At 40.1% G+C, this 26,990-nt stretch overlaps 1 protein-coding gene across 3 annotated transcripts in view; it reads right to left on the bottom strand.

Annotated features, from left to right (window-relative positions):
- Positions 1–26,686, bottom strand: part of Zufsp (zinc finger with UFM1-specific peptidase domain) — a 27,469-nt gene extending 783 nt beyond the window's left edge. Inside the window, exons 1-10 of one of the 3 annotated variants that reach the window (XM_005389113.2) lie at positions 26,412–26,686; positions 24,787–24,903; positions 23,535–24,086; positions 19,025–19,135; positions 16,680–16,798; positions 12,655–12,823; positions 11,253–11,441; positions 10,647–10,812; positions 3,415–3,566; positions 2,279–2,499 (exon numbers count right to left, since the gene is read on the bottom strand). In XM_005389113.2, the coding sequence (XP_005389170.1) occupies positions 2,279–2,499; positions 3,415–3,566; positions 10,647–10,812; positions 11,253–11,441; positions 12,655–12,823; positions 16,680–16,798; positions 19,025–19,135; positions 23,535–24,072 (1,665 nt within the window). In that variant the 5' untranslated portion in view covers positions 24,073–24,086; positions 24,787–24,903; positions 26,412–26,686. The remainder of the gene's footprint in view (positions 1–2,278; positions 2,500–3,414; positions 3,567–10,646; positions 10,813–11,252; positions 11,442–12,654; positions 12,824–16,679; positions 16,799–19,024; positions 19,136–23,534; positions 24,087–24,786; positions 24,904–26,411) is intronic. The other 2 variants (XM_005389112.2, XM_005389114.2) reach the window with 2 other exon arrangements.
- Positions 26,687–26,990: the final 304 nt, after the last annotated feature.

Raw genomic sequence — 26,990 nt, 5'->3', positions numbered from 1 at the left:
TGGCAAGCACAAGGTCCTGAGTTCGAGTCCCAATACCAAAAAAAAAAAAAAAAATGCTAAGGTACAAAGACATAAAATTCTAAAGACAATACATTTTCAAATAAAAGAAAACATCATTGTTTTTAAAATAATGAGTCAAAAGTAAAAATGCTGGCTCACAAAGTTACACACAGACAGACAGGGCTACAGGTAAAAAACCAGAAGAGGCCAGAGGAAGTTAGTGCTTTGAGGACTGAGAGTACAAAGATGACACATGGAAAACTAAGAATGCAGTGTAGTAAGTTTATACAGATCTGTATTCATTATTTAACTGAATTGCATAAATTCCTTCAACTATACAAGTACTCCTAACATCTAAAATAGGATCTGGGGGCTGAAGATTTAGCTCAGTGGCACAGCGCCTGCTTGGCAAGCTTGAGGTCGTGAGTTCCATTCAGGCTGGCCTCGAACTTGCAATGATCCTCCTGCCTCAGCATCCTGAATGCTGGGATTACAGGCATGCGCCACCACACCCGGCCTCCTGTTTGCTTTTATATGAACATTTAACATCTGTTACAGAAAAAATACTGTATTTGAAAAATGGAAAAGTTTGGTCTTACTAATATGTTTTTGCATACTGTCTTCAATCTTTTGTCTTTGGGGTTTTTTTGTTTGTTTGTTTTTTCATCTATGCCTGAATTGCACAGCAAGACCCTGTCTCAAAAAGACAAAAAAAAAAAAAAAAAAAAGCGAACAGGAAACCATGAGACTCTGTGCTTGTGACAACAGCAGTTGTGGCCGGGGCTCTGAATGGAAACCAGCTGAACTGGAGTCCTGACACTGCTACTCAGTCACTGTGACCTTACAAACAGACTAGCACCTGTGTGCCTCAGCATCTACATCTGTAAAATGGGAATAGTAGCACTGTCCACCTCACAGGGTTGCCCTGTGGGTTGGTTATGTTAGTTAACATGCCCTCATATGTAAAGTGTAGCACAGAATAAGCATTGTACAAATGTTATTTCTACTTTAGTTATAATCCTTTTATACCCACATTATTCCTTTTCAACCTAGCAGCGCTGTACATTGTTAGTCAAGTCATAATTCTTAGAGTTAAAGACAGCGATGGTCTATGACTCAAAAACAAAACAGTATCAAATGCACAGTGGAGCAAGTACACTGCTAGTATTCTGCACATACCAATGACCAGCAAGGATCTTGGTATTTTAAAATAATTTAAATGAACCTTGAACCTAACTTGGCCAAATTTTTAACTAGGTTAAAAAAAAAAAATAGTGTAATTTTGGTATTTCAGTTATTGCAAAAAAATCTTTCAAAGCATAATAATCAAACTGAAGAACATGTAACAACCTTTTATAGACGAAGTTATGTGGTTGAAAATATTATAATAGCAATCTCTCATTTCAAACAAGTTCATTCTTTTCCCCCATGATCCTGTTGTTTTCCGTGCTCCTCTCTAGTACTGTCTCTTTTGTGTTTGGTGGAAACAAGTCGGTTAGAGAACTCCAACAGGGCATTTTTATCTCTGAGATTCTCAGGTCTGTGCAGTCCCTAGACTTGATGTACTATCACATAGCTTCAGTTTGTAACAAGTGGAGATTTTCTAATTCCTAGAAATTTTTCTGCAGTATACCACTTATCACTTAACTGTCATGGATAAAGAAATGAAGCAACTCAGATGAAGTTAATTACTAGAACAGTATCTATCCAATAAGTCCAAGTATATAAAATGTAGTCTCAGGAATCACAATCACATTTTAATACACAGTAACTATAACAACAATAGGAGTTAGGTCTTTTCTCACCATACATGTTGTCATTATTTATTACTCACCTCATACTGAAAAAGTTAAATAATATAAAAAATTTTTCTGAAGCACAAGGAAGCAATTGAAAGCCATTTAGGAACCATTTTAAATGTAATGATGCCCATTCCAGAAATTCAGAGATATAAAAATAAATTCATTTTTCAGCTTAATGAAATAGAATAAGGTGTTAGGAGATATAAAGGGGTAACAAAGATTTTAATTAAAAATTTTAAATTTTAGCTTGAAGAAAATAACAACAAAAAACTTTAGCTTGGTGTAGCGGCACATGCCTATAATCCCTGCACTCAAGAGGCTGAGGCACAAGAATTGCAAGTTTGAGGCAAGCATAGCAAGTTCAAGACCAGCCTGGAATGCAAAGTGAGTCCTGTCTCAAAAAGCAGAAACAAACCAAAAAAATTTAAAGTTTTAAGTTTCACCCATTGTAGCTTCATGTAATTGAATCTACTCACCGCTTTCTCCTCTGGAGAAAGAGCACCCTCTATTGCCACTATCTGGTATTGCTTATGTTTTAGATTCCCCACGAATTTCCTAAGTTGCTTGAGACTACTCGCCTCAAGGTCTTGTTTTAACAGTTTCTGCACTTCTCGGGAAGGACATCCAGGATCAAATATTAGTAAACATAATGTTCTGTTTTTTCTCTCTTCAATTCCAACAACTGTTCGACTATGACCTGTCAAAATATGAAATAAAAGCTATCTGTAAACGCTTTCTACCCATAGACAGATACAGATAATCCTATATACACACAAATGTACATATATGTTCTTGTTCTCTATATGTGCACATTTGAAATATAAATATGGGCCGTCTTTGACATTTATGTACCTGAGATCTTTCCTGAAACACTAGTGATCAGTTTTACTTCTTACCCTTTCAGTATTACTTTGATTTTTAAAGGCTTTATTGCAAAAAAAAACCCAAAAACCTCTGCTTCTACTCTACCACATATTTTATTTTTACCAATCTCTTGATATCTTTTCCTTCTCCACTCTCTTACTCAAATTCTCTTATCTGAAGGGACCTGAAATTTACCTCTCCTAGAATGAAAACACTGATGGGTCCAGAAGGCCAAAAGATATTAGAATTCTATATGCTAGAGTATCAGGGCTTAATCTCCGGTTTGTATTCTTGAGCAACAATCACTTCCTCTTTGTTACTGTCAGTGAAAATCATCCACCCAACAAAATTTATCATGTGTCTCTATGCCAGCAGTAAGGTATACAGCAGCAAATAAACAGACCAACAAGCCAGCTTTCATGGAGCTTACATTTAAAGAGAAACAGACACTCCATAAAATAAGGTAAATGTGAAGGAAATGCCACTGGTGGGGTGTGGGGCTAATGATAACTTTTACATACGGTGAGGCAGGGGACAGCTTAAAGTGACATCTGGATAAAGACCTAAAGAAGGTAATGGATGAACAACTAAACAAGAATGAACCAGACAAAGAAAAGAGCATGTGCAAAAGCCCCCCAAAATGCCAGGAATACTATCCTTTATTACCCAAAAGATAGGCTAATGTCACAATACTCCCCCTCATCCCTATCATCAGAATCTTAACCCCGTACCCAGGAGTTATACTAACCTTGATGCTGGAGATAGATAGGAGGTTTGGATGTGCATACTACCTTTGCATTCCCTTCCTGCTCTGAAGAGTAATAGTTCAATATCCATTCAAATAAGCGAGGGTGTGTACCCGAAGGACCAGTTGCCTTGTGAAAATCAACAATACGGCACCTATAAAAAGTGGCAAAATGAATTAGGGTATTTTCAAAATATTTTCATTGATACAGCTAATCAAATATGAATAGAATTTTAACTCAGAACTAAATTTGGTTTTATCATGGCTTACTAGAATTTTAACTCAGAACTAAATTTGGTTTTATCAGTGGCATGTGTGGGAAACTCCAGAGACATGTAGGGAAACACAGGTGCGCAGAAATGGAGGAATGAAGGCAGCCAAAGGCTCTCACCGATGAAATCCAGTGTGGGGGTAGGTAGAAAGGGAAGCCGGGCTGCGCTTTGATCCCAGCACTGCTTACAGTCTGGCAAACATGAGCTCTTGGGAGAGGACCTAATCCCAACATCCAGTGCCATCCACCAAGGTTCTATTCATACCAGGAGAGGGAGAGGGTGAGTCAGATACTCACTGAGCAGGGTCCTAAAGAAACCGAAGGCCAGATACTCAAGGACTCAGGATTGGCAGGTTCTTGGTAAAGTAAACAAGGGCACGGTCCTGATGAGGAACCTGGAGCATGACCCTGACAGCTGTGGTTCAGTGACTTGCATGGCTAGGCACTGGCTGCAATCCGTGTGATCTGGGGGACACTTGCACACTGCCCCATCCTTCCCCTAAATACCAGCGAGGTGAAGATGAGTGGCCGTGGGATACCCTGCCCACCACCCTCCCCTCGACTCCCCACATGGGAATCCTGTCACCCACTGGCAGATGCTGCTGTGAGCTGCGAGCCCTAGGCACTACTGAGCTCAAGGGGTGCACACGGACACTGTGTAGTGTGCTCAGCAGATCTGGTACAGGTGGAGAACTGGAGAAGAGCAGCACGGCTAGAGGGAGGAGGCAGCTCCGCGGCCCGACACTAGAACAGTACAGAAAGAGCAGGCACAAGCAGCTGCGGGGCAAAAAGAGATGGAGAAGGCTTTGGAAATCAGCAGGAGACTGGGTGCGTAACCAGCCACACTGCACCCTCCCTACCTCAAGCAACTGAAGGTGTTTGATCCCCACAGAGGCAAAAACCTCCAGCAAGTCATGCCCACAGGAACACAACCAAAACCAAGCAGGGCAGAGCCTGCAGAGGGGAGGACACGGGCCCAATAGTTATCTAGGCACAAGTCAAAGCTTCTCCAACTGTGAGCGTGGTGGGGAGAGCACACTGGCTGAACTCTGAGCACTGTATAAAGGCAACTCAGAGGTCTCTTTTGTATTTTTGCATATGTGTGACTTTTTATTCTTTCTCTTATTTTTTTGTCTTTTTTCTCCTTTCATCTGGTATATGTGGGAGGTACTTGTATATATGAAGTGGAGAATAAAAATGAATTGGTACTTTAGTTTAGACAGTATTTTTCATGGACACGTTAGGCTAACCCTCACCAAAATTCATGTACAGAGCAGTGCTGATGAACCTACAGCACGCAGGCCATATCTGGCTGTTTATTATCATTTTGAGCTCCGAAAGGTTCACCATCAGTAGTATAGAGTGTTCAAACAAGCTTCCTAGGGCTAGGGATATAGCTCAGTGGCTCCTGGTTACACCCGCCAAAAGCTTCCTATCAGCCTATTAATTGATGCTGATCTCACAGCTTCCGTTAACCTCAAATTATACTTCTCTCCCTCTTTATCCCTTTTCCTACCCCAAATATTCTCTCAAACCTCCATTCCACCAGGTCTCCACTCATGTTTTGAAAATAATTATCAACAAGAGATGGGGGAGGAGATACAAAAAGAATAAAGATATGTTATGTATATGGAAAACTTCCCGTCATGTATATAATCATTATATACTGCAAACCTGTACTAATAAAAATTAAAAAAAAATTTTTTTCCCGGAACCGGGAATCGAACTCATGACCTCGAGCTTGCCAGGCAGGCACTGTGCTGCTGAGCTAAATCCCCAGCCCCAAAAATTAAAATTAAAAAAGGCAAAAAAGTTACTATCTCTCCTTTTTGCACTTAACTTTTTAATTTTTCTCCTTTACATCTTTCTAAACTTTTCTCTTTCTTTTTCTTTCCCTCACCCATAACATGCCAGCCTAATTTGTTTTCAGTAATATATCATGGTCTTTCTAGGTTATTGCAAAGGGTATGAACTAGTTAGAGCAAGTTTTAAATTATAAGACTGGATGAATGGTTGAATCTATGGATGCTGATATAAATGGTAGTGGTTAAAAGTTTAAAAATTCCAGGAATTCAGCAAAAAGAAAGAATATTAAAAGTTGCTAAAGAAAAACATGAAGTAACTTATAGGCAAGCTTGTCAAAGTAACAGCTGATTTTTCAACACAATGTTCAAAGACCAAGAGAGCTTGAAGCAAAGCTTCTCAAGCCCCAAAATAAAATAATTTCAACCAAGATTAATATAGCCAACAAAACTATCTTTCTAAACTGATGGAAGTAAAAAACATTACAAATGCACTTACAAAATGACCATGAAATCACCTTTGCAAAAAGTATTATAAGGAATTCTGGACAGACACAGAAGGCAATATCACAAGAGTCCTACAACAGAATATTTCTAAAAGTCATAATAGTTCAACAAAAGGGAAAAAACGAAGGAATCAGCAGCAATGGGAAAATAATGATAGCATTCAGTAAATAACTTTCAACAGCAATTCTCAAGGTAAATGGTCTTAATAATCCAATCAAAAGACACAGATTGACAGATGGGATCAAAGAACAAAACCCAGCTATGTATTGCCCAGAAGAGACACTTCATTTGTAAAGAAACCAAAACTGAAAGCAAAAGGATGGAAAATGATATACCATGCAAGTGTTGCCTAAAAACAAGTAGAAGTAGCTGTTTGCAAACAAGTGGACATCAAGCCAAAACTGAGCAAAAGAGACAAACAAGAATGTGAAAATAATGCAACAGGAGGAGATACTAATTGTTAATTATACATGTACCAAATGCCAGCCCACTCAACTCAATAAAGCAAATATTACAGCAGCAATACAATCAGAATGCAACAGAGTACAAATTTTTTCAGTAGCACACTTTGTCCAAAATAGACTATATCTTAGACCACAAAGTATGCACACAATAGAAAACAATAACCTCCTGCATACTACCAGATCATAATGTAATGAAACTAGACATCAAAGCAAAATAAGCCATAGAAACTATACAAACACATGAAGATTAAATAATACACTCTTTAATGGTCAATAGCCACAGAGGAGATTAGGAAGGAAAAGTTTCTAGAATCCACTGATATGGCAGCACAACATACCCAAATGTATGGAACACAATGAAAGGAGTTCTAAGAGTGAAATTACACCAGTGAATGGCCACATTAAAAAAAAATGGGCCATTCAAAGTAAACAGCCTACTGATACATCCAAGGTCCTAGAAAAATAAAACTATTCAAATCCAAAACTTGAAAGAAATTATAAAGAACAGAACAGAAATTAATGAAATTGACAATAAAAGAAAAATATAAGGGATCAATTAATCAGAGTTTGTTCTCTGAAGCTATAAAAAAGACTGATAAACCTTATGCTAACCCTACACAAAGATTCATATTAATGCACTTGGAGATAAAAAGAGGAAACACCAAGATATCACTGAAATCCAGAGGATTATAACAAACTATTTTGAAAACTAATATTCCAACAAATCAGAGAAACTATAAGAAATAAATTTCTAGACACATACGAATTATCATTTCTGAATGAAGAACATATAAATACGTTTAATAGACCAATACCAGGCAATCAAATAGAGGCAATAATGAAAACCATCAATTAAGAAAAACCCAATGGGTTCACTACTGAATTTTACCATAACTTCAGGAAAGAACTAATCCCAGCATTTCTCAAACTCATCCATTAAATTTAAAGGGAAGAAACACTACCAAAGTCATTCCTTCAATTTACCCTGATACCCAATCAGACAAGGACTCAAAAATAAAATAAAATAAAATAAACCACACACAACAGATCAGTTTTCTTAAAGAACACAGATGCAGAAATCCTCAATAAGATACTTGCAAAAGAACACAACAAATCATTAAAAACATGTACCATGACCAAGTCAGTTTAATCCCAAGGATGCATGAATAGTTCAATATACATAAATCAGGCCAGGCATGGTGGCATACACCTGTAATACCAGCACTTGGGAGGCTGACATAGGAGGATTGCCATGAGTTCGAGGCCAGCCTGGGCTACAAAGTGAGTTCAAGGCCAGCCTGGACTACAGAGTGAGACCCTATCTCAAAAAGACAAAAACCCCCCAGCAAACAAAAAAAGCCCATAAATCCATAAATGTAATGCACCACATAAGCAGAAGGATAAAAATCACATGGTCATCTCAACAGGCCCCAAAATCTTTGATAATATATAGCATCCATTCATGATTTTAAAAATTATGATGAAAACAGACATAAAAGGACCTTACCTCAAACTGATAAAAGCCATTTATGAAAAATCCACTGCCATAATCATACTAAGTTGGGAAAAACTGAAAGCCCTCCCTCTAAAATCTAGAAGACAAGGGTGCTCACTCTCACCACTCCTATTCAATACAGTACTCAAAATTTTACAGCAATCAGGACAAAGAAACAAACTGGATACAATCAGGAAAGGTAGATGTCAAACTTTCCTTATTTGCAGATGACATGATCTTTTATAAAGAAGACTCAAAAATCAACACACAAACATCAACAGCCTTCCTGTACAACAACATGGTCTCTTTAAAAAAAAAATTAAACACCTAGAAACTTACCTAACCATGAAAATGAAAGATCTCTATAATGAAAAGTATATTGTTCTGACAATAGCTATTGAAGAAGAAATCCTTTGTTCTTGGATAGACCATAATACTAACTAAAATTAATAGAAGGCTTAATATTACAGTTCCTATAAAAGACCCCAGATATAAACAATTTAAAGGGCAGAATAAAAGATGGTAGGAAATGGGGAGACAGACTCTGCAGATGGGAAGGGAATCAGGGGAAGTGCTGAGAGGGATGTGTGTCAGGAAAGGTAGTAAAAGTGATCAAGGTGAGATATACCAACTCCCCAAGGTAAGTAGTTATTACATATCACAAACATATACTAATACATTTCTTAAAAGGCAAATGAACCTCTCTCTCTCTCTCTCTCTCTCACACGTACACACACACACACACACACACACACACACACGAACTAAATTTACCCAGCCATTACTTCCCTAAGATGGAAGAACAAATATCAAACATCAACTTTACTATTAACCTGGAAAACTGTCATTTTTGTGAAAGAAATATTTATTTAAATAACTACAATGAAGTTCTGACCTAAAGGTTACAAATATTTTCTCACATATTAAAAGTTCTAGAATATTAAATGAGGATCAGGTTTGATTTTTAAGTCATCTATATATAATCTGAGCCACAGCTTTTACTCTAAAGTATCTAGCACTGATTGAGTTAGAAACTTCTGATTTTAATTCCCCAGTAGCCATTTGCATACGTCAAAAATAATCTGAACACTTTAAATTTTCTCAAATTCCAGTAACAGACAAGGGTACATGTAAAGATTAAGAAAATGTATATCTACGTCTATACAGATATCTATGTCCTCTTTGATACCAAACTATGGTAGTATGCTTTCTTCAAGAGGGAAATCACCTTTGAACAAATAATAATTTTTCAGCCAGACCCACATTGGTACTATTCAATAACTGTATTTTAAAAGTAAAGTATATATAAAATCATTTAGCACTTTTATCATTTTGTAGCACAGATGGTCTGTCCTTGTTTCTCTTGGCAGTAAAATATTCAAATGTCCAAATTACAAGGGTTGGTAACCTTAGTCTCACAAAATTTATTGCTTGTAGTTTGCAACCATTGATTACTGAGGTTTATGTGCTCAAATAAACAGCTGGACAAATTATTTTCAGGGAAGAACACTACTTTTGGGTTAGCAGTTTGATCGCATGTTTAGGGTTAGAATATTTAATAGAACCCTACAGAGTGTAATTCATACAGAAAACAAAAGGAAGACAGAAAGTAGCAAACACATTCAGGGTGTTACTAATAAAAAAGCAATACAAAACTATGGTACCAAGAAAGAAGCTGGAGGTATTAGAACTTTTAGAAGGAAATTTTTCTTTCCTTATGAATAACTTCAAAGAGCTTGGTGTAGTGATGTACACCTCTAATCCCAGCACTCAGGAGGCTGAGGAAGGAGCATTGCCATGAGTTCGAGACCAGCCTGAACTACGTAGTGACAGTGTCTCAAAAAAAAAAAAGTAACTTAAATATTTAAGTCATATAGTAAAAATGAAAAGGAAAGGCAATTATTAACTTGAGGATTTTTTTTTTTTGGTCTTTTTGAGACAGGGTTTCACTATGCAGTTCAGGCTGGCCTTCAATTCACTTTGTAGCCTAGGTTGGCCTTGAACTTGCGGCAATTCTCCTGCCTCAGCCTCCTGACTGCTGGGATTACATGTGTGCGCCACCATGCTTGGCCTACTTGAGGAATTTTTTTAAAAGCTTTTCATGAAAGGAAATAAAATCAGCAAAGAGTAATATTCACACAATCATAATGTGAACTCTCATTTTAATTTAGTAGATACTGACTTAATCATATTAGGTTGAGGGTTGAAGATTGAGGGTGAGGAGGTAGAAGACAAACAAAAGCAAGTGACAGTGTCTGAAACTGACAAACCAAGAAACGGCTTTAAAGCACATCATTTAAAAATAGAAGGCCAGGCGTGGTGTTGCACGCCTGTAATCCCAGCACTCAGGAGACTGAGGCAGGAGGATCCTTGCGAGTTTGAGACTAGTCTGGGCTACAAAGTGAGCTCAAGGCCAGCCTGAACTGCATAGCGAGACCCCATCTCAAAAAGACAAACAAACAAACAAATAAACAAAAAAAATCCCACAAAAAACAGAAATGACAGTTTGTCTTGAAAAATAGGACTTGGGAGCAAAGAGAGCATAAGACAGGGAATCATTGCTGGTTTCCATTACAAGCCCTTCAGGGCTAATTAAATTCATTTTTAACTATCTCTTTGATAAAAATAAAATTCAGAAAAATAAAACATCTCCCAGATATATCAATAACATTAACTGGAGATTTTCAGGTACATACTTGACCCTCAGGGAAGTCAGGAGGGTAAATACTTCACATGCTCCAATCCAGGCTTTTGTTCCCTGTAACCTGTTATTAAGTTGAGAGGCCCCCTGAGGGTCAAAACCTTCTTTCCATGCATCTTCAATCATAGACTGAATTTTTGGAATACAAGGAACTGACATACCTGAAATTATACAAGCAAAGAAATTACGTGACAGTTACTAAAGTACTCAATATTCAGTAGTTATTATCATATACTTTAGAGGAACCTATAATACAGTTTTTAAGATAGTTACTGCTGTCATCTGTTGTATCGTTTTTTCTCCCTCCAACCAGAATTCAAGTTTCATATATAAGAAATGTCTAAGCCAGGTGTAGTGGTGCAGCACTCAAGAGGGTGAGGCAGGATCATTGTGAGTTTGAGGCCAGCTTGGGCTACAAAGTGAGTATGAGGCCAGGCTGAACTCCATAGAGAGTCTGTCTCAAAAAGATAAAAAAGAAAAAAGAAAAAAAAAACAAACCCAGAAATTTCTATTAGCCACAGCACTTCTCTTAGCTATTAATTATGCATGGTATGTATTAATTCATCCCAAATCACATATATTATATCTATATTTCACGTACCTTTCAAGCAATCATCATAAGCCTCATTCTGTAATAATGATGAAAGTAGCATTTGGAAATTTCTGTAACCACAACCCCAACCTTTGTCACCTAGAGAGGAATGAAAGTGATCTACCACTGCAGAAAGCCACACACGCCTCACATCTGTGGCAGTACTCTGATAGTATCTATGAAGTGCTTCAATAATTCCTGAAGAGAGACAGATTTAGAAGACAGGAATATTTGTTATCACCATTATATGGCTGTCATACATTTTTTTATCTTCAAATTTTTCATTTGTACAAATCTGCTATACTGATTAAACTCACCAGAAGGAATTAACATGTACATACAACAAATCTGAATTCCACATCCCTTTCCCCTTTCCTCCCTCCATCTCTATATCCCCTTCCTATCTGCAAAATATTTCTCTCCGTGTTCCTATCATCTTTCATTTTGTTCTTTATATTATTTTATGTTCAGTTTCTTATATAAGAAAAATCATGCATCATTTAAGTCTGTGTGTCTGCTTTACTTCACTTAACACTATAGTCAAGATGGATCCACTTGCCTAGAAGTGACTGAAATTTATCCTTCTTGATGAATGACTTATGCATATACATATAATATATACCATATTTCAATATCTAGTCATCGATTGATATAGGCCACTTCCAAGATTTAGCTATTATAAGTTGTGCTCTATCAACATGAGACTGCACCTTATCACTGTAATATATTGTTTAATGGCCAATAAATATATGAAGAAGTGTTCAGCATCTTTGGCCACTAGAGAAATGCAAATTAAAACAACACTGAGATTCCATCTTATTCCCGAAAGAATGGCTATTATCAAGAAATCAAGTAATAACAGATGCTGGTAAGGTTGCAGGGACATCTACACTGGTGTCATACATTTCCAATACCAGCCTTGCACAAGTTCCAAAACTAAACCCCACACATTCTATCCTTTTCTTTACTATCCTACTGCTTACAACCTTAGTCATGCCCTTTTTTTGTTACAAATCCAAGTTTCCTAAACACTATCATACTATCCTTTACAGAGAACTGAAATTGTTTGCATCTTTTATCTCTGCTTCCATAGTACTAAGCATCTAAAACTGTAACTGTTGAATAAATGCTTTTGTCTCTCCGTTTTATTATACATACTGCTGAAGATCACTCAGTCCTACTTGCTACTAATCAAGACAAAAGCTCCTAATTACCTATAGAATTATGTTAATCTATGGTATATGACGCCTCCTGCAATGTATTCAATATTAATACAAAATGAAAGGAAATTATTTTTAAATCAATCATTTACTATAAAAAGAGAAGTCCAGAAATTTCCAGACAACTCAAACTATGTAAGTTTGGCTTGTAATACAATATTAAAATTATGATTCCAATGTTTAACACTCACCAGAAGTTTTTGTTTTTCCATCATCAATACCAACAGCTAGGGATTCCATAAGGTCAGCTTTTCTCCTGTGAAACTCAGTCGGGTGCATTCTTCCTCTATTTACTTCTATTTCCATATTTCGCAGTTGGTGTTGTTTATATCCTCCAGACCCATCTAAACCATATTGTTGCTATTAAACACGAAAGCAAATGACTTACTCTTTAAGTCCCTGTATGTCAATGCCATGGAAACCCAGAACAATTGTACTACTTAGAAAAGTCTATGGAAACGTTCTCGTTTACAGACATATTCAAGTCCAACTACATCATGCATGCACACATATATTTTTGATTTAATAGTTTACACCAGAGAGACGTCACAGAGGGCTAGAGACAGTAGCACTGAGGAGACTCACACCAAGATGCACAGATACTTGGGATGGTGAGGAACAAAAACTCAAACATGGAGAGGTATGAGAAGTCCACCAGACCAATTCCAGTGTGAGAGGTGCAGAGAAAGAAGCAGGGCTACCTCTCCCAGGGTTCAGGGAACAAGTGAAAAGCCATGTGGACAAGGCCTATGCCTCCATTGAGGGCTAGATCTTACACCCTTGAGGGCTAGGATTTATGCCACTGTGGGACAGGCCCTATGCTATCATGAGACAGAACCTAACCCCTGAGAGAACCAGCTGGACAACTACAGCCAAACTGCTACAAATGGTGCCAGTCCCAGCAGCCACACTGGGGGTCCGCCTGTCCCAAGTCTCACAGGGACACGGAGCCACAAGAGGGCCTCTTCAGGTCAGGGCACCAAGGGAGGCAAAGCACAGAAAAGCCCTGGAGGGTGAGGACTAGGTTCCGACAGAGCCCTAGACAGAGGAAGGAAGGTGGTCCAGAACCAGGGGTGGTCCAGGGGCCCTGAACCACACCAGAGGGACCTGTGGGACGTTAGTTGTACTGGCTGGGCAGGTCACCCTATCACCACCCCCACCATGTACTCAGGCTCTCAGGTCACCCTCCTGGTCCCTGGCAGAGTGGCCCCATTCCCAGCTGGCCAGGCCTTACACTCCCTCGCACTGTGGCTAGACGGAGAGGTGGGGTCAGAGGATCACACAGCAGGCACTGAGTGGAGTAAAGGAGCTGAAGTGAGCAGCTGCAGAGGTGACCTGGGGAAGGGGGCAAAGACTGCAAAGGCCTCCAGAGGCTGATGCTGTCCAATTGTAAAAAAGCAAAACCCCACACTGGTGACACCCACAAGAGCAGCTTTGGCTGCAGAGGCAACAAGCAGCCTCTGAGGTCCACTGGGACCCAGGGCCCTTCCCTTCCTGACAGGTACAGGACAAAGGGAAGCCAGCTCCAGCTATGGTGGGCACATCAACCTCCTAGCTACCACCAGAGAACTAGAGCCTAGTCCAACTGCCAGACCAGGCTTCTCCAGATGTGAACAGAGGGGATGGGCACTCTGTCCAGCTCTTGACTGCAGTGTTAACAGGACTGAATGGACTATGTGCTTTTGAGTTTTTGTACATATGTAGGTTTTTTCCTTTTACTTTTGTCCTTTCCATTGGTATATGTACAGGATGTGTTTTTGTATGCAAAATGGAAAATAAGAATTAATTTGTACTTCAACTTAGATGGCACCATTCATATGCACATCAGGGTAACCTTTATTAAGGTATGTATACGGGAGATTCACACACAACTGTTTTATTAGCATGTTCACTCTTTCTGGCCTTTTCACAGCTTCCCCCAATCTCCAGTTATACTTCCTTCCCTCTACATCCATAAATAACTTCTCAAGCCCCCGGCCCACCACCACCATTCAAAATATAAAAGTCACCAAATTCCTATCTCTTTTCCTGCTTCCATTTGCTGTTACCTGTTCTCTTTGGCCTTCTTTTTGAACTATTTTCTCTTCCTAATTCCTTCAGTCATACTCATACTGTACATCCCAGTCTACCTGTCATCAGTACTATCTCACTGTTTATTGACAAAGGAACTTGTAAAAATAGGATTTAAATTATATGATTGCTATATGACTGGTTCTGTAGATGCTGATATAACTGACTGTTGTCTCCTTGGAAAATAGTGATCAGGACTGATCCTCTGACACTGAGTTGACTGAATAGGTGCACAAACACAAAAACGTGAGCCAGGTCAGGTCACACCAACTCAAGGTCACTCTCCCTAACCTCAGCACCAAAACAAGAGAAACATAAGAAAACAAGGCAGCAAAATACCTTTAAAAGTTCAACTCATAGGCACTAAGTGGAGGAAGTTTCACTCAAAATTGAAGAAGTCAAAAACCAAAAGCTTTAAATGTTTAAAGAAAACTAAGAAGAAATTAGCTCAGCCACAATCAACTCTACACACATCAAGCCTTCCAAGTGAACAAGCAGCCTCTGAACTGGTGAGACTGTGTGGCCTGACCGCAGGAGGCTAACAGGTGTACAGCTGCTGTTTCCTCAGAGCTGGTCACAGCAGAGAGAAAGCCATGATGCTGGACTTGTATTCTGCATTCAATCATGGAAAAAGCAGCATCTGATATCATTGTCCACTGCACTGAAATAAAGTTGAGGGTCACTGTTCAGGAAGCTCACAACTTATATATTTGGTTCCAGAATTCAGTCTACATATTTTTCCGCTCTACCGAGTTTTAAAATGCATATGTAGCCGGGCACGGTGACACACGCCTGTGATCCAAGCACTGGGGAGACTGAGGCAGGAGAATCGTGAGTTCAAGGCCAGCTTGGGCTACAAAGTGAGTTGAAGACCAGCCCAAACTGCACAGTGAGACCCTGCCTCAAAAAAAAAAGCATATGTATGCACTGGGTATATATGGGATATCTCTGTAACTTCCTCTCAATTTTGCTGTGAATCTGAAAGTACTTTAAGAAAAGAAATCTTTAATGATGATTTTTAAAAACCAATGAAAACACAAAGCAAAAGAAAGCAAAAATCAGCATGGTACTTGCACAAAACAGACATGCTGTTTGATGGAATAGAAGTGAAATGCAAAAACAACTTCATGTGCCTTTAGCCCTCTGAGTTTGGGAAAATGGGCCGAAAACATATGACTAAAAAAGATAGCCTCTTTAACAATGATGCTGAGAAAAATAGTTATCTACATACAGAAGAACGAATCTAGATCCTTACTTGTTACCCTGTAGTAAAATCAAATAAAAAACAGATCGGAAACCTAGATACAGTAAGTCCCTGACTTAGAGACATTTAAGTTATGAACTCTCACAGATGTACTGTGTAAGATTCCCTTTGAACCAATCTGACTTATGAACATTCTCCAGAGCGGAATTTGTTTGTAAGTTGGGGACCTACGATGGAAATGGAAAAACAAATCTGCTGTAAGATAAAATGGGTAAAACTCTTAAAGACACGGGCACAGGCAAGGACTTTGCAAGCAAAATACCAATTACACAAGAAATGATATGAAGAACCAACAAATGAGATTATGTTAACTTAAAAAGGTTCTGCATAGCAAAGGAAGCAACCAACAGCACAAAGAAATAACTTACAGAATTTAAAATTCAGGAAACATTAATAAATTTCTCTTCTCAGTATCTGTATAAACTAGGGCTCAGTCTCTTAATATGCCCCATCAACTTACATAGGTTTTAAACTAACCTTTACCACCTAGTAACTGTCTAACTTGGGCAAATTACTCAACTTCTCTGTTTCTATTTCTTCATCTAAAGTGGAGGGGAATACTCTTCCTGGATTTGTTGTGAAGATTCTGAGATATTATACTATACTCCAGTATCTCACCACAATGAGTACTTATACATTATGGCTATGAATGGTAAGACACACACACACACAAATACTTTCAAATAAAAATAATACCTTAAAGTCTCAAAAGCATATTTGAGAAATAAAAACTCTAATTCTAATTGAAAATATTATAATTGTGTCTTCTTTTTTTCCCCCCCCCGGTACCAGAAATCAAACTCATGACCTCACGCTTGCCAGGCAGGCACTATGCCGCTGAGCTAAATCCCCAGCCCCTATACTTGTAACTAATCTCAGTACCTGCAGCTGCTGGAATTCCTGCATTTCTTGTCTTGATTCCTCAGATTGCTTCCGATCTTCTTCCTGCTGAAGCTGGTGAGCCAATTCTAGATCAGCAGAACACTGAATTCTATCCATGCCTATTGAACATTTTTAATATTCAGAAAAAAAAACTGGTATCATTAAAGCCTATCAATTAATACATATCTTAAAAGAGAATAAGGGCCATTATTTGTCACTTATTTATGGTTGTGATGTCATAGAACCATGGAGTATCAATGTGGCAGAGCTCAGAACTGCTTCTGCTAAGGGAATAACCTCCATTTAAACAACAAATACAGACATTCCTCATTTAACAAATAAGTTATGGTTCCGTTACTGAATTGGCTGCTAAGTGACAAACTGTATATAGTATATATGATCAAGGGAAACTTCAACTTGATGAGTTTGCTTTTATTTGTCAAACTTTTACATGCAGTAGTGTAATGTGTAACAGAACATATAACTACACTACTGTACTGTTTAGTACAATCAGCAAAATATACCAAAGAGGGATAAAGAAAATAATAATAGAGAAATACACATTTGCAAAGTACAAGTATTAATAATTTCCTTACAATTTGGCCCCAAACTGTATGACTTTGCATTATCTTGGCCTGTATTCTTTGAATCCCTCAGATCCACTGGTCAGCACCTTCTGTTTAGTTCCTTATCTCTTGACCCATGTTATGGTTCAGGAAAGAAAAGAACAAACAGATAAAGAGACAAAAATGTATGTGCACATGAGAGGCCTGAACAGGGGACTGGCTCACACAATCAAGACAGCATGCAAGAGAAATCAGTAGCATGGGTCAGTCCAAGAAGCCAGAATAGAGAGAGGCCAAGGATGCACACCTCAGTGGAAGAGCCCCAAAGAGCCAGTGGTGTAAATCCCAGAGTCCAAAGGCCAAATAAGCTGGAGTCTGATATCCAAAGTCATCAGAAAAGCCCCCCACCCACTGCAGAAGCCATGAGCTAGAGTGAGCCCCTTCTCCAGCTTCCAAGGTCCATGTAGCCCCAGTTGGACTGTGACTGCCCACACCATAGGTGAATTATTCCCACTCAGTTTGCTGACACACAGGCCAGCCTCCTCTGGAAACAACGTCACAGACATGCCCAAAAACAATGCCTCACCAGTTCTGAGGCATTCCTTAATCCAAATGAGTGACAGTCCCCCAAACTGATGGTCTAATGGCTTTTTTTCTTTTTAAATCTCTCAGCTGTTCCTCTATCTTCCTATTTGGTCATCCCTTCTATTCTTTGGATATGCAATTCATAATTGATTTTCAGTGTACAATAAGCCTATCTGTAATGATCTGTTCAGACCATACCCTTCTCTCATTAGCAATTACAGGCTTACACAAGAACATATACACCCATAGAGAGCTCATAATAAGCAGAGTAGGAATTAGCAGACATTCAACCTCAACAAGGCTGTCCTTGTACAGTATTCCCTTACAATCATGTCCAAAGGAGAAAAGCATATCAACTGGAATGAGCAATAGAGTAGTACCAAGGAGAGGACAATTCCACCTTTGCTTCAGTAATTCGATTTTAGGATTAGGCTGAGTCAGCAGGTAATACTGGGCTTGGAGATCACTGACACTCACACTACGATTACTAATACTGAACACTAAAGGCCCCTGCATTACTATGAGTTACCCTTAAAAACTGACATACAGTAGAATGAAATTGTTTCCTCTTGGGATCTACTTTGTATTCTTTTTCAGTGGTTTGTCAAACTCACATAGGATTGTTCCACTTCTAAAGTACCATGACTACTTAATTCCATTAGGAAAAATGGAGAACTTTTAGTCATTATTAAACCAGTAAGTAGTTTAAGAAGTTGGGGGAAACAACCAGAAATGCATTGAGATGTTCAAGTTATAGAGTTTACACAGATCTTTAAAATTATATTGTCCATGTGGCAGCTTCTTAGTGTAACAGTTTTTGATGGTCAAATGCTAACCTCAGTTATTTCCAGCAGATAAAAGAAATGGGCATCAATTTGTAAATAAAACCTTTTTAAAATGGCATAAAATTTTGAAATCATTATCTTAAATGTTAGTACTTTCTGAATGTTGTTTCTCTGGAGCAAAATCGAGGATGCACATAGACTTTACTTGGGTATTTAACCCCATTGTTATCCAACTGTTTTGTGGAACAACTTCTAAAGAAAAGGTTGCAGCTAGCTAATAATTATTTGAAGAAACAGGTGTATTTTTAAATGGTATGGGTTTTTTTTTTTTGGCCTCTACATAACTAACCTAAAGTATAGAAAGGGTAAAAATTAAATCAAGGTTTTTTCTTTACAAATATAACCTTACCTTGTTGAAAGCTCCTTTCTTCTAAATGCAAGTCAACATGTTCCTGGAGAATATGGTAGTTTGTACAGACGAGCCCACACATAGGGCAGTCATACAATGCTTGATCACAGTCTGTATCAGAGACATAAGTACTAGTAAGCTGATTTTTCAACTTTATATTTTTACCACATGCCAAACACTATATACCACCTACTAATTTTATCATACAGATTAAAGGTCTCTCTGTGTAGGTAGATTTAAATATGTTAAAGGCTATCTACTACCTACTAACCTTATGTAAATAAAAGCTCTTTGTAGTTGAATTTAAAAGCTATTTTTCTACTTGTAGGGTCAGACAGAAGACTAGGCACAGTTACAAACCTCTCTTAGCATTGCAAAAACAAAGTAATACTAAACATTCAGATCTGTAGTCAAAATTTAAGAAGATGAAAAGAAAACCAATACGAAGAATAGGAGGCCACATGGATACCGATTTGGGGCAAATTCTCAGTATCCACCAAACAAACTGGAGAAATGCTAAACTCAAATGCTCAGCACAAAGCTGGGAATGGGGATGATGCCTCCCACTGGGGAGCAGATTAGAGACGGAGCCATCAGACAACACTGCAGGCAGATGGGGCCAGTTTATCCCAAACACGAGTGGAGCCTCTAGAAGATTAGACCCCAGAGGACACTGGGCACAGAAACAGAGCCTAGAGCTGCTATATGGGGTGAAAGCACTTAGCAATCCACACAGGGAAGTCCTGGTTTGGAAGTGGAGATGTGAAATGCTACAGTGAAGGAACTATAAAGCTGCCTCACTGTGAGGGGAATATGAAAGAAAAACCTTTCAGATGAATACTAAAATGCACATTATGAAACACACTAAGAAGCTTGGTATGGTGGCACACACCTCTAATTCTAGCACTCAGGGGGCTTAGGCAGGAGGATTGAGGCCAGCCAGGGCTACACAGTGATTTCGAGACCAGTTGGAAGCGCAAAGCAAGACCCTGTCTGAAAAACAAACAATACAATTCCCAGTACCAAAAAAAAAAAAACCAAAAAAAAGGAAAAGAAAAAAACAAACCCACCCACTAAGAGATCCAGTGCGAAGAAAAACAGTTTAGAAATCCAGAAACTGAAGAAGCCACCTGTAAATAAATGGAGCCAGTAGTAACCTACAAAGGACTGTAAAATAAGTATGTTTAAAATAAATGGGGGCTGGGGATTTAGCTCTGCGGTACAGCGCCTGCCCAGCAAGTACAAGGTTGTGAGTTCAATCCCTGGTACTGGGGAAAAAAAAACAAAAAAAAAACAACAACAAAAAAGAGAGGCATGCATTTGCCTGGCATGGTGGCGCACGCCTGTAATCCCAGCACTTGGGAGGCTGAGGCAGGAGGATCGCTGTGAGTTCGAGGCCAGCCTGGGCTACAAAGTGAGCTCAAGGCCAGCCTGAACTGCATAGCGAGACTCTGTCTCAAAAAAAAAGACAACAACAAAAAAATAAATAAAAAAAAAATAAATGAGACTGGGGAGCTGAGCACCACAGCATATGTCTGCAATCCCAGGCACTCAGATGGCTGAGACAGGAGGATCACAAGTTCAAGCCCACCTGAGAAACTCAGTAAGACCTTGTCCAAAAAAAAAAAAGAAAGAAATAAAGAAAGAGAGACAGAGAGAGAGTTGAGCACACAGCTCAGTGGAGGTCTACCTCTACGCTGAATCCCCATTACAGAAAAAAAAAAGTACTGAATCAATGAAATAAAAAGGGAAGTGAATCTTTGGAAGTATCCCCAAAGCACCCATAAGACATAAAGGTCTATGGCTTCCATGCATTATGTGATAGGATGGGAGAGCAGTCTTCAGGTCAGTTCTCTACCATAAAATGCCTAGAGCCTATGCCCAGAGGCTTTTGGTCATTCCCTTGATGCCTTGGTGATCACATTCTGCTTTTGCTACCACTGTACTTTATAGCACCCCATAGCACTGCACACTTCCTAACCATCAGAAGTCTAAGCCTCGTAGGTCTGCTGCCACCATCCAAAGCAGTCATCAAAGACCACAGAGCTGCCACCACTGTTCTAAGAATGAAGACATTCTAACTGGCCAGCAGCTTTCCTAACAATCTAACTATTTGTATGTCTACTAATTTGACCCAAGCTTCATCCCTTACTTCCTGAAGAACTCTGAACAGCCTCCACAAATCAGTCTATCATTGGTCAGCTTTTCTTCTGCTTTTTTTTTTTAATCTTTTTGAGACAGGGTCTCGCTGTGCAGTTCAGGCTGGCCTTGAGCTCTCTTTGTAGCTCAGGCTGGTCTCGAACTCACAACGATCCTGTCTCAGCCTCTCGAGTGCTTGGATTACAGGCATGCGCCACCATGCCCAGCTAATCAGCTTTTCTATAACCACAAATTTTCTCAAAATATTCACTTTTCCTTGTTGCATTTACTGAAACCTAGTCAGCCTACTTAATACAGTCAGTCTAGCTCCTTAACACAGAAGCAATTTTTCTTTCATAATTTAGTGCTCCAGAAGTAGATATTATACTCCTTTTGCTTCTTTTCATCACTTCAAACCACATTTCTTCCTCAAAAGCTCTACCTTTTCACTAATTCATGTTATTAAAATATGGTATCTCATATTCCTTTTTGTGGCTAGTATTTTCTGAAATCCTAGATACTTTTTTCATCTACTCAAGGTTTCAGTGGTCGGATCAAAATGTTTTCCTAACCCTTACAGTGTCATGTTTTGTTTGACTTTTATTTATTTATTTATTTTGTTGTTGTTGTTGTTGTTGTCATTTATTTGTTTGCTTTTGAGACAAGGTCTTACATTCAGGCTGGCCTTGAATTCATTATGTAGTTTAGGCTGGCTCTGAATTTGCAGCTGTCCTCTTGCCTTGGGCTCCTGAGTGCTGGAATTACAGGCATGTGCCCCCACACTCAGCTGCACTGTCATCATTCTCAGCAACGTCAATAACCACAGAGGTAACTCCTTCACTTCACTTCCAACAATCTTCACCTTCACCCTAACTTATTCACAGAATAACCCTAACCCTTGAGTTTGTCATCAAACATCCCTCCTTTAAACTACCTGACCCTCTACCTCACATCTTCATTATGCTACTGTAAAGTCTTTGGGCTAATTAACACCTGTCAGGTATAATACATGTAGGTCCTGTACTTCTGTATTATTACCTTCCTCATGTTTTTCACTTTCCAGACTAGAAGCCATGCATGCTCCATATGATAATTATTCCCTTAAAATAGCTGCACACTTCCTTGCTCCATTTACTGTTCCCAAATGCTAGTGAAACCCAGCTACTGATTCTACACCTGATAACCAGGGTTTTTTCACTCAGCATTGAGACACACAAGGAAGCTGCACTTGGCACTAGTTTGCTGAGAATCTCAGAGACAGTAGTGAGCCAGCAGAGTAGTGTCGGGCATTGCACTCAGTGAGGGATGCCTAGCAGTTCACAGAACTGTTAACAGTTGCAGATAATAAAATCATCTAGAGCACTGACAGCAATCAATGGACAGAGACAGTTTACAATGCACTCTATAAACTCAAACAGTATACAATGTACTCTATAAAGTCAATTAGAGAAGAGACATTTTCCATTATACAAAATCAATAGAAATTCTACACTACAAAGAAATAAAGCTCACACACATTGCAGTGAAAGGAAAGATTATGAAGATATAAAAGATAAAAAGATAGTGTGGAGATATTCTAATTTAAATAAATACTTGAACAGAATTCTATGGAACTTAAGCCGGGCATGGTGACACACCCCTGTAATCCCAGCACTCAGGAGGCTGAGGCAGGAGGATAGTTCCGAATTTGAGACCAGCCGCTGCAAAGTGAGCTCAAGGCCAGCCTGAACTGCATAGCAAGACCCTATCCGAAAAAAAGACAGAACAAAAAATAATAATAATTTTATGGAACTTGACAAAATGGCTGAAGCAAGACGCGTGGAGTGAGGGGCAATATTTTTAGAATTAATAGCAATATATTATTTATTGTTTAAATATTTTAAAGTTTAAATTCACCATAGTTTTTGATCATATCTCATATGTAGAACACTTTACCCATCAAAACAGGATACTTTTTGTTTTTAAGCTCTTGTGAACTATGCACCAAGATAGACCCACATCTTGAGCCATAAAACAAGCCTCAACAAAGTCAAAGAATTGGCTATCAAAGTGTAGTCCCTGATCATAATGAAGTCAAACTAAAGTTCAGTAATCTAAAGTTAAGAATCCAGGACAGTGCAGATGATACTGAGCTTGTGGAAGCAAAATAATTCCATTTCCTCTTGAAATTGGACAGAAAATACTCTTAACATACCTGAAACATTCAAATCTGCATTAGAATTCTTTTTCATAGTTTTATATTACAATTATGGCAAATGAACATTACAGATATAAATTGGACTTAAAAACACTGATTTATAAATCAACTTTTAGAACACTTTGTGTTAAACTGAGACTGTTATAATAATTTATAATATAATGAACACTTTACCTTCTAATGGTGGGTCTAAAAGACTGACATGCTTTGTTTTCACATGATTTTCCATATCTTGACTACATTCTTCTATCTTTCCACAGAATGGACATTCAGGAGGACTATACATTGTGTCATAAATTGATTCTTTTGTTTCAAATAAGTCAGACTGGTTTTCCCTACTTTTCAGGAATTTTCTAGGTCCAGTTAAGTTCTCTGAATAAAAGACTTCATGTTTTAAAGTACCATCTGTAGGAAGGCTTTGAGCTGAACATTTTGGATGACTAGATGCACAAGCTTCCATCGTAGTCTGCAGAGTGCTGTCCTTGTTATCTGAAGTTCCATACTGCATTGGGTTCACCCTCTCAAAGTTTCTTTCTAGAGTATTCTGCTCAAAATGAGCAGTTTCAATGTGAAAGCACATTTCATCATAATTGACACCTGACAACTTGCAAAATGGACATACAACTTCATTTTCCATGTGAACAATTAAGAGGTGAGTCTTCATATCCGATTCTGAGGTTACCATTTCACCACAAATATCACAGGGAAGCATGGTAAGATTGGTAGCTAGAAAAGAACACAAATTTTTCTTAAGGTTCAAAGTGAGAGTTAAACTAAAATACATTTCAGACAATCTAGGAGAATTTCTTGGTATTTAGGGCTGTGGTATTATTTTTTAAGGGCTGTATTACTTTGATCAGGAAACTTTAATGTACTTAAAAAGAGGAAATTTTTAATGTAGTTAGTATTCCTCAAATATACAAACTTGTGTATAAATCTTTTCTTTTTAATTAAGTTTAGGATTGGGGATACGGCTCAGGGGCATAAGCGCTTGCCTTGCAAGCCAAAGCTCCCAAGTTTGATTCCCAGTCAAAAAAAAAAAAAAAAACGGTTAAATTATGTTTATTGGTACAATTTAGATGTATATATTGATCACATTCATTCTAGGAAATTTGTACCTGTACATGACATATCTTGATTCATCTTTTTTTCCCCATTCCCCTCCTTTCAACCCCCTTTCCCCTCATCATTTACAAACCTTTGTTTCCATTTTATCCTTCTTTTTCAGCTTTTTTCTTTTCCCTTTCTTCCTTTCCCCTCCCCTACAGGATGAAGACTCCTAACCTGAAAATCTAAAGTCCAAACTGCTCCAAAATCTGAAATTTTCAGAGTGCTGACATGATGCCAAAAGTGTAAATTCCACACCTAACCTCATGTGACAGGTGGCAGTCAAAACCAGGCACACTGAAAGGCTGTATAAATTTACCTTCAGGCTATGTGTATCAACTGTAAATGAAACAAATGAATTTCATGTTTATGCTTGGGTCCCATCCTCATGGTATCTCATTCCGCATGTGCAAATACTCCAAAATCTGAAAAAAATCTGAAACACTTCAGTCTCAAACACGTCAAATACAGGACACTTCATCTGCACTGTATTTCAAGTTTTTATTTTAAGAAGTCAAAAGTAATAATGAGAGCAAATAATTCCAAAAATGTCATATTTCAAAAAGTGTACCTGGTCTGAGATATAGAAAACAATTATGTTTAAAAAACTGTCAAGGTAAAAAAATAAGTCTGAGAAAAGAAAAGCAGAAGAAACCTATAGACTAATTTATTAAAATACAGAACTTTACAGTTGATTATAATGGGAACCGTAAGTAAACACATCTTAATAACATTTAAATGATTTGACATATATCAAATTCACTTAAGTAGTATTGTTATCATCTTATACGTTCGGAAACTCTGGCTCCAACAGATTACTACGGGCAAAAAAATAGTGGAAGACAAAAGGCTGACCCAATCATGGGTCACAGCCAGTATTCTCAACCCAAAGGATTTCCTCCTACAGGACTGACTGACATTCATTCGCAGGATTCATCGTGATAGGCAAGACACAGTATCTGACGTTGTTCTATGAAGTGAGTTGTACTAAATCAGTCACTTTTACATAAAGTACCAACTATCTAAAGGTGTTAAGAAATAATCTGAAAGCAATCACGACCAGCACTCTCCTATTCGATCATAATTCAGCTAAGTACTGTAACAAGCAGGAAAAAGAAAAATAAGGACGTTATGCACTTCATAGAATTTAGGTTCATAAGACCTCCCTAAGTTACCATCGTCTTCCTCTTTTCTCTCCAGACAAGCGAGAACAATGTCTGATTTTAGAAGGATGCTCTGTACCGCAAAGGACGAAGAGCCCAAGGTCCGCCTCCGGGAGCCAGGACGCGCCCACGCACCGCGCGCTCGCGGGCAGATGACCAGCGCGGTCCGGTTCGGCGCGGAGGCGCGGGCCACGCCGGCCCCGGAGGGAGGGAGGGAGGGAAGACCCCGGCCCCGCAGGGAGGGAGGACGCCGGCCGCGGAGGGAGGGAGGGAGGGAGGACTCCGGCCACGCAGGGAGGGAGGGAGAGAGGACCCCGGCCCCGCAGGGAGGGAGGGAGAGAGGACTCCGGCCCCGCAGGGAGGGAGGGAGGGAGGACTCCGGCCCCGCAGAGAGGGAGGACTCCGGCCCCGCAGGGAGGGAGGGAGGGAGGACGCCGGCCCCGCAGGGAGGGAGGGAGGACGCCGGCCCCGCAGGGAGGGAGGGAGCGAGGGAGGACCCCGGCCCCGCAGGGAGGGAGGACGCCGGCCCCGGAGGGAGGGAGGGAGGACGCCGGCCCCGGAGGGAGGGAGGGAGGGAGGGAGGACGCCGGCCCCGCAGGGAGGGAGGGAGGGAGGGAGGACGCCGGCCCGGAGGCGCCCGCCCGGCTGGGAACGCGGTGCGGGAGGCGGTCCGGCCCGAGCGAGCGCAGGTCCGAGTCACGGCCAGAGCCGGCGCACAGCAGCCCGACGCGGAGTCCACCCTGGGTGCCGGGAGAGGAGGACCGGCCTCGGGAGCCCTTACCGGCCGAGAGCCGGCCGCCGCCAGCCCGGCTTCCTCCTTCCGCTCGGCTCCTCCGCCCGAGAGCCGGGCGTCCCGCAGGCCAGCACTGTGCGGGGCGGAGCGTCTCTCCCCGCCGGGAAGGCTACAGCCGGGCTCGCCACCTATCGCAGCGGCACAGTGCACCCAGAAAAGCCGCGGAGACGCCAAGGACCGCCCCCGTCCCGGCAGCAGGTCCACAGCCGCGCGCCCGGAAGAGGCGCGGTCCCGGCGGCGCGCTCGCCCGCCTTCCGTTAGGGCGTTCTGGGACGCGCAGCCGCGGGCGTGGTGCACTGTGGGAGCCGCAGTCTCGGTTGCGGTGGTTCGGGGAGTCAGTTCCCTTTGTAGAGCTTCCTGAGGGTTGCTGTCCCTCGGGGAACTGCAGTCCTAGTTGTGCGTCCTCCTGGAGGTCATGTCCCAGGTGTGCTTCCCGGGAGTGGAGTCCTGGTTGTCGTGCGTTGTGGGAGTCACGGGTCGTTCGCCATCCTAGGAATCGCAGTCCCAGCTGCAGTACCTTCTGAGATTCACCGGTGCGGTTTTAGTGTGTTGCAGTTGCAGTCTCAA

The sequence above is a fragment of the Chinchilla lanigera genome, unplaced genomic scaffold (genome assembly GCF_000276665.1).
Source record: "Chinchilla lanigera isolate Chin_1 unplaced genomic scaffold, ChiLan1.0 scaffold00035, whole genome shotgun sequence".
NCBI lineage: Eukaryota > Metazoa > Chordata > Mammalia > Rodentia > Chinchillidae > Chinchilla > Chinchilla lanigera.
Note: the sequence above shows the minus strand (reverse complement) of the source record. Positions and strands in the feature narration are given on the sequence as shown.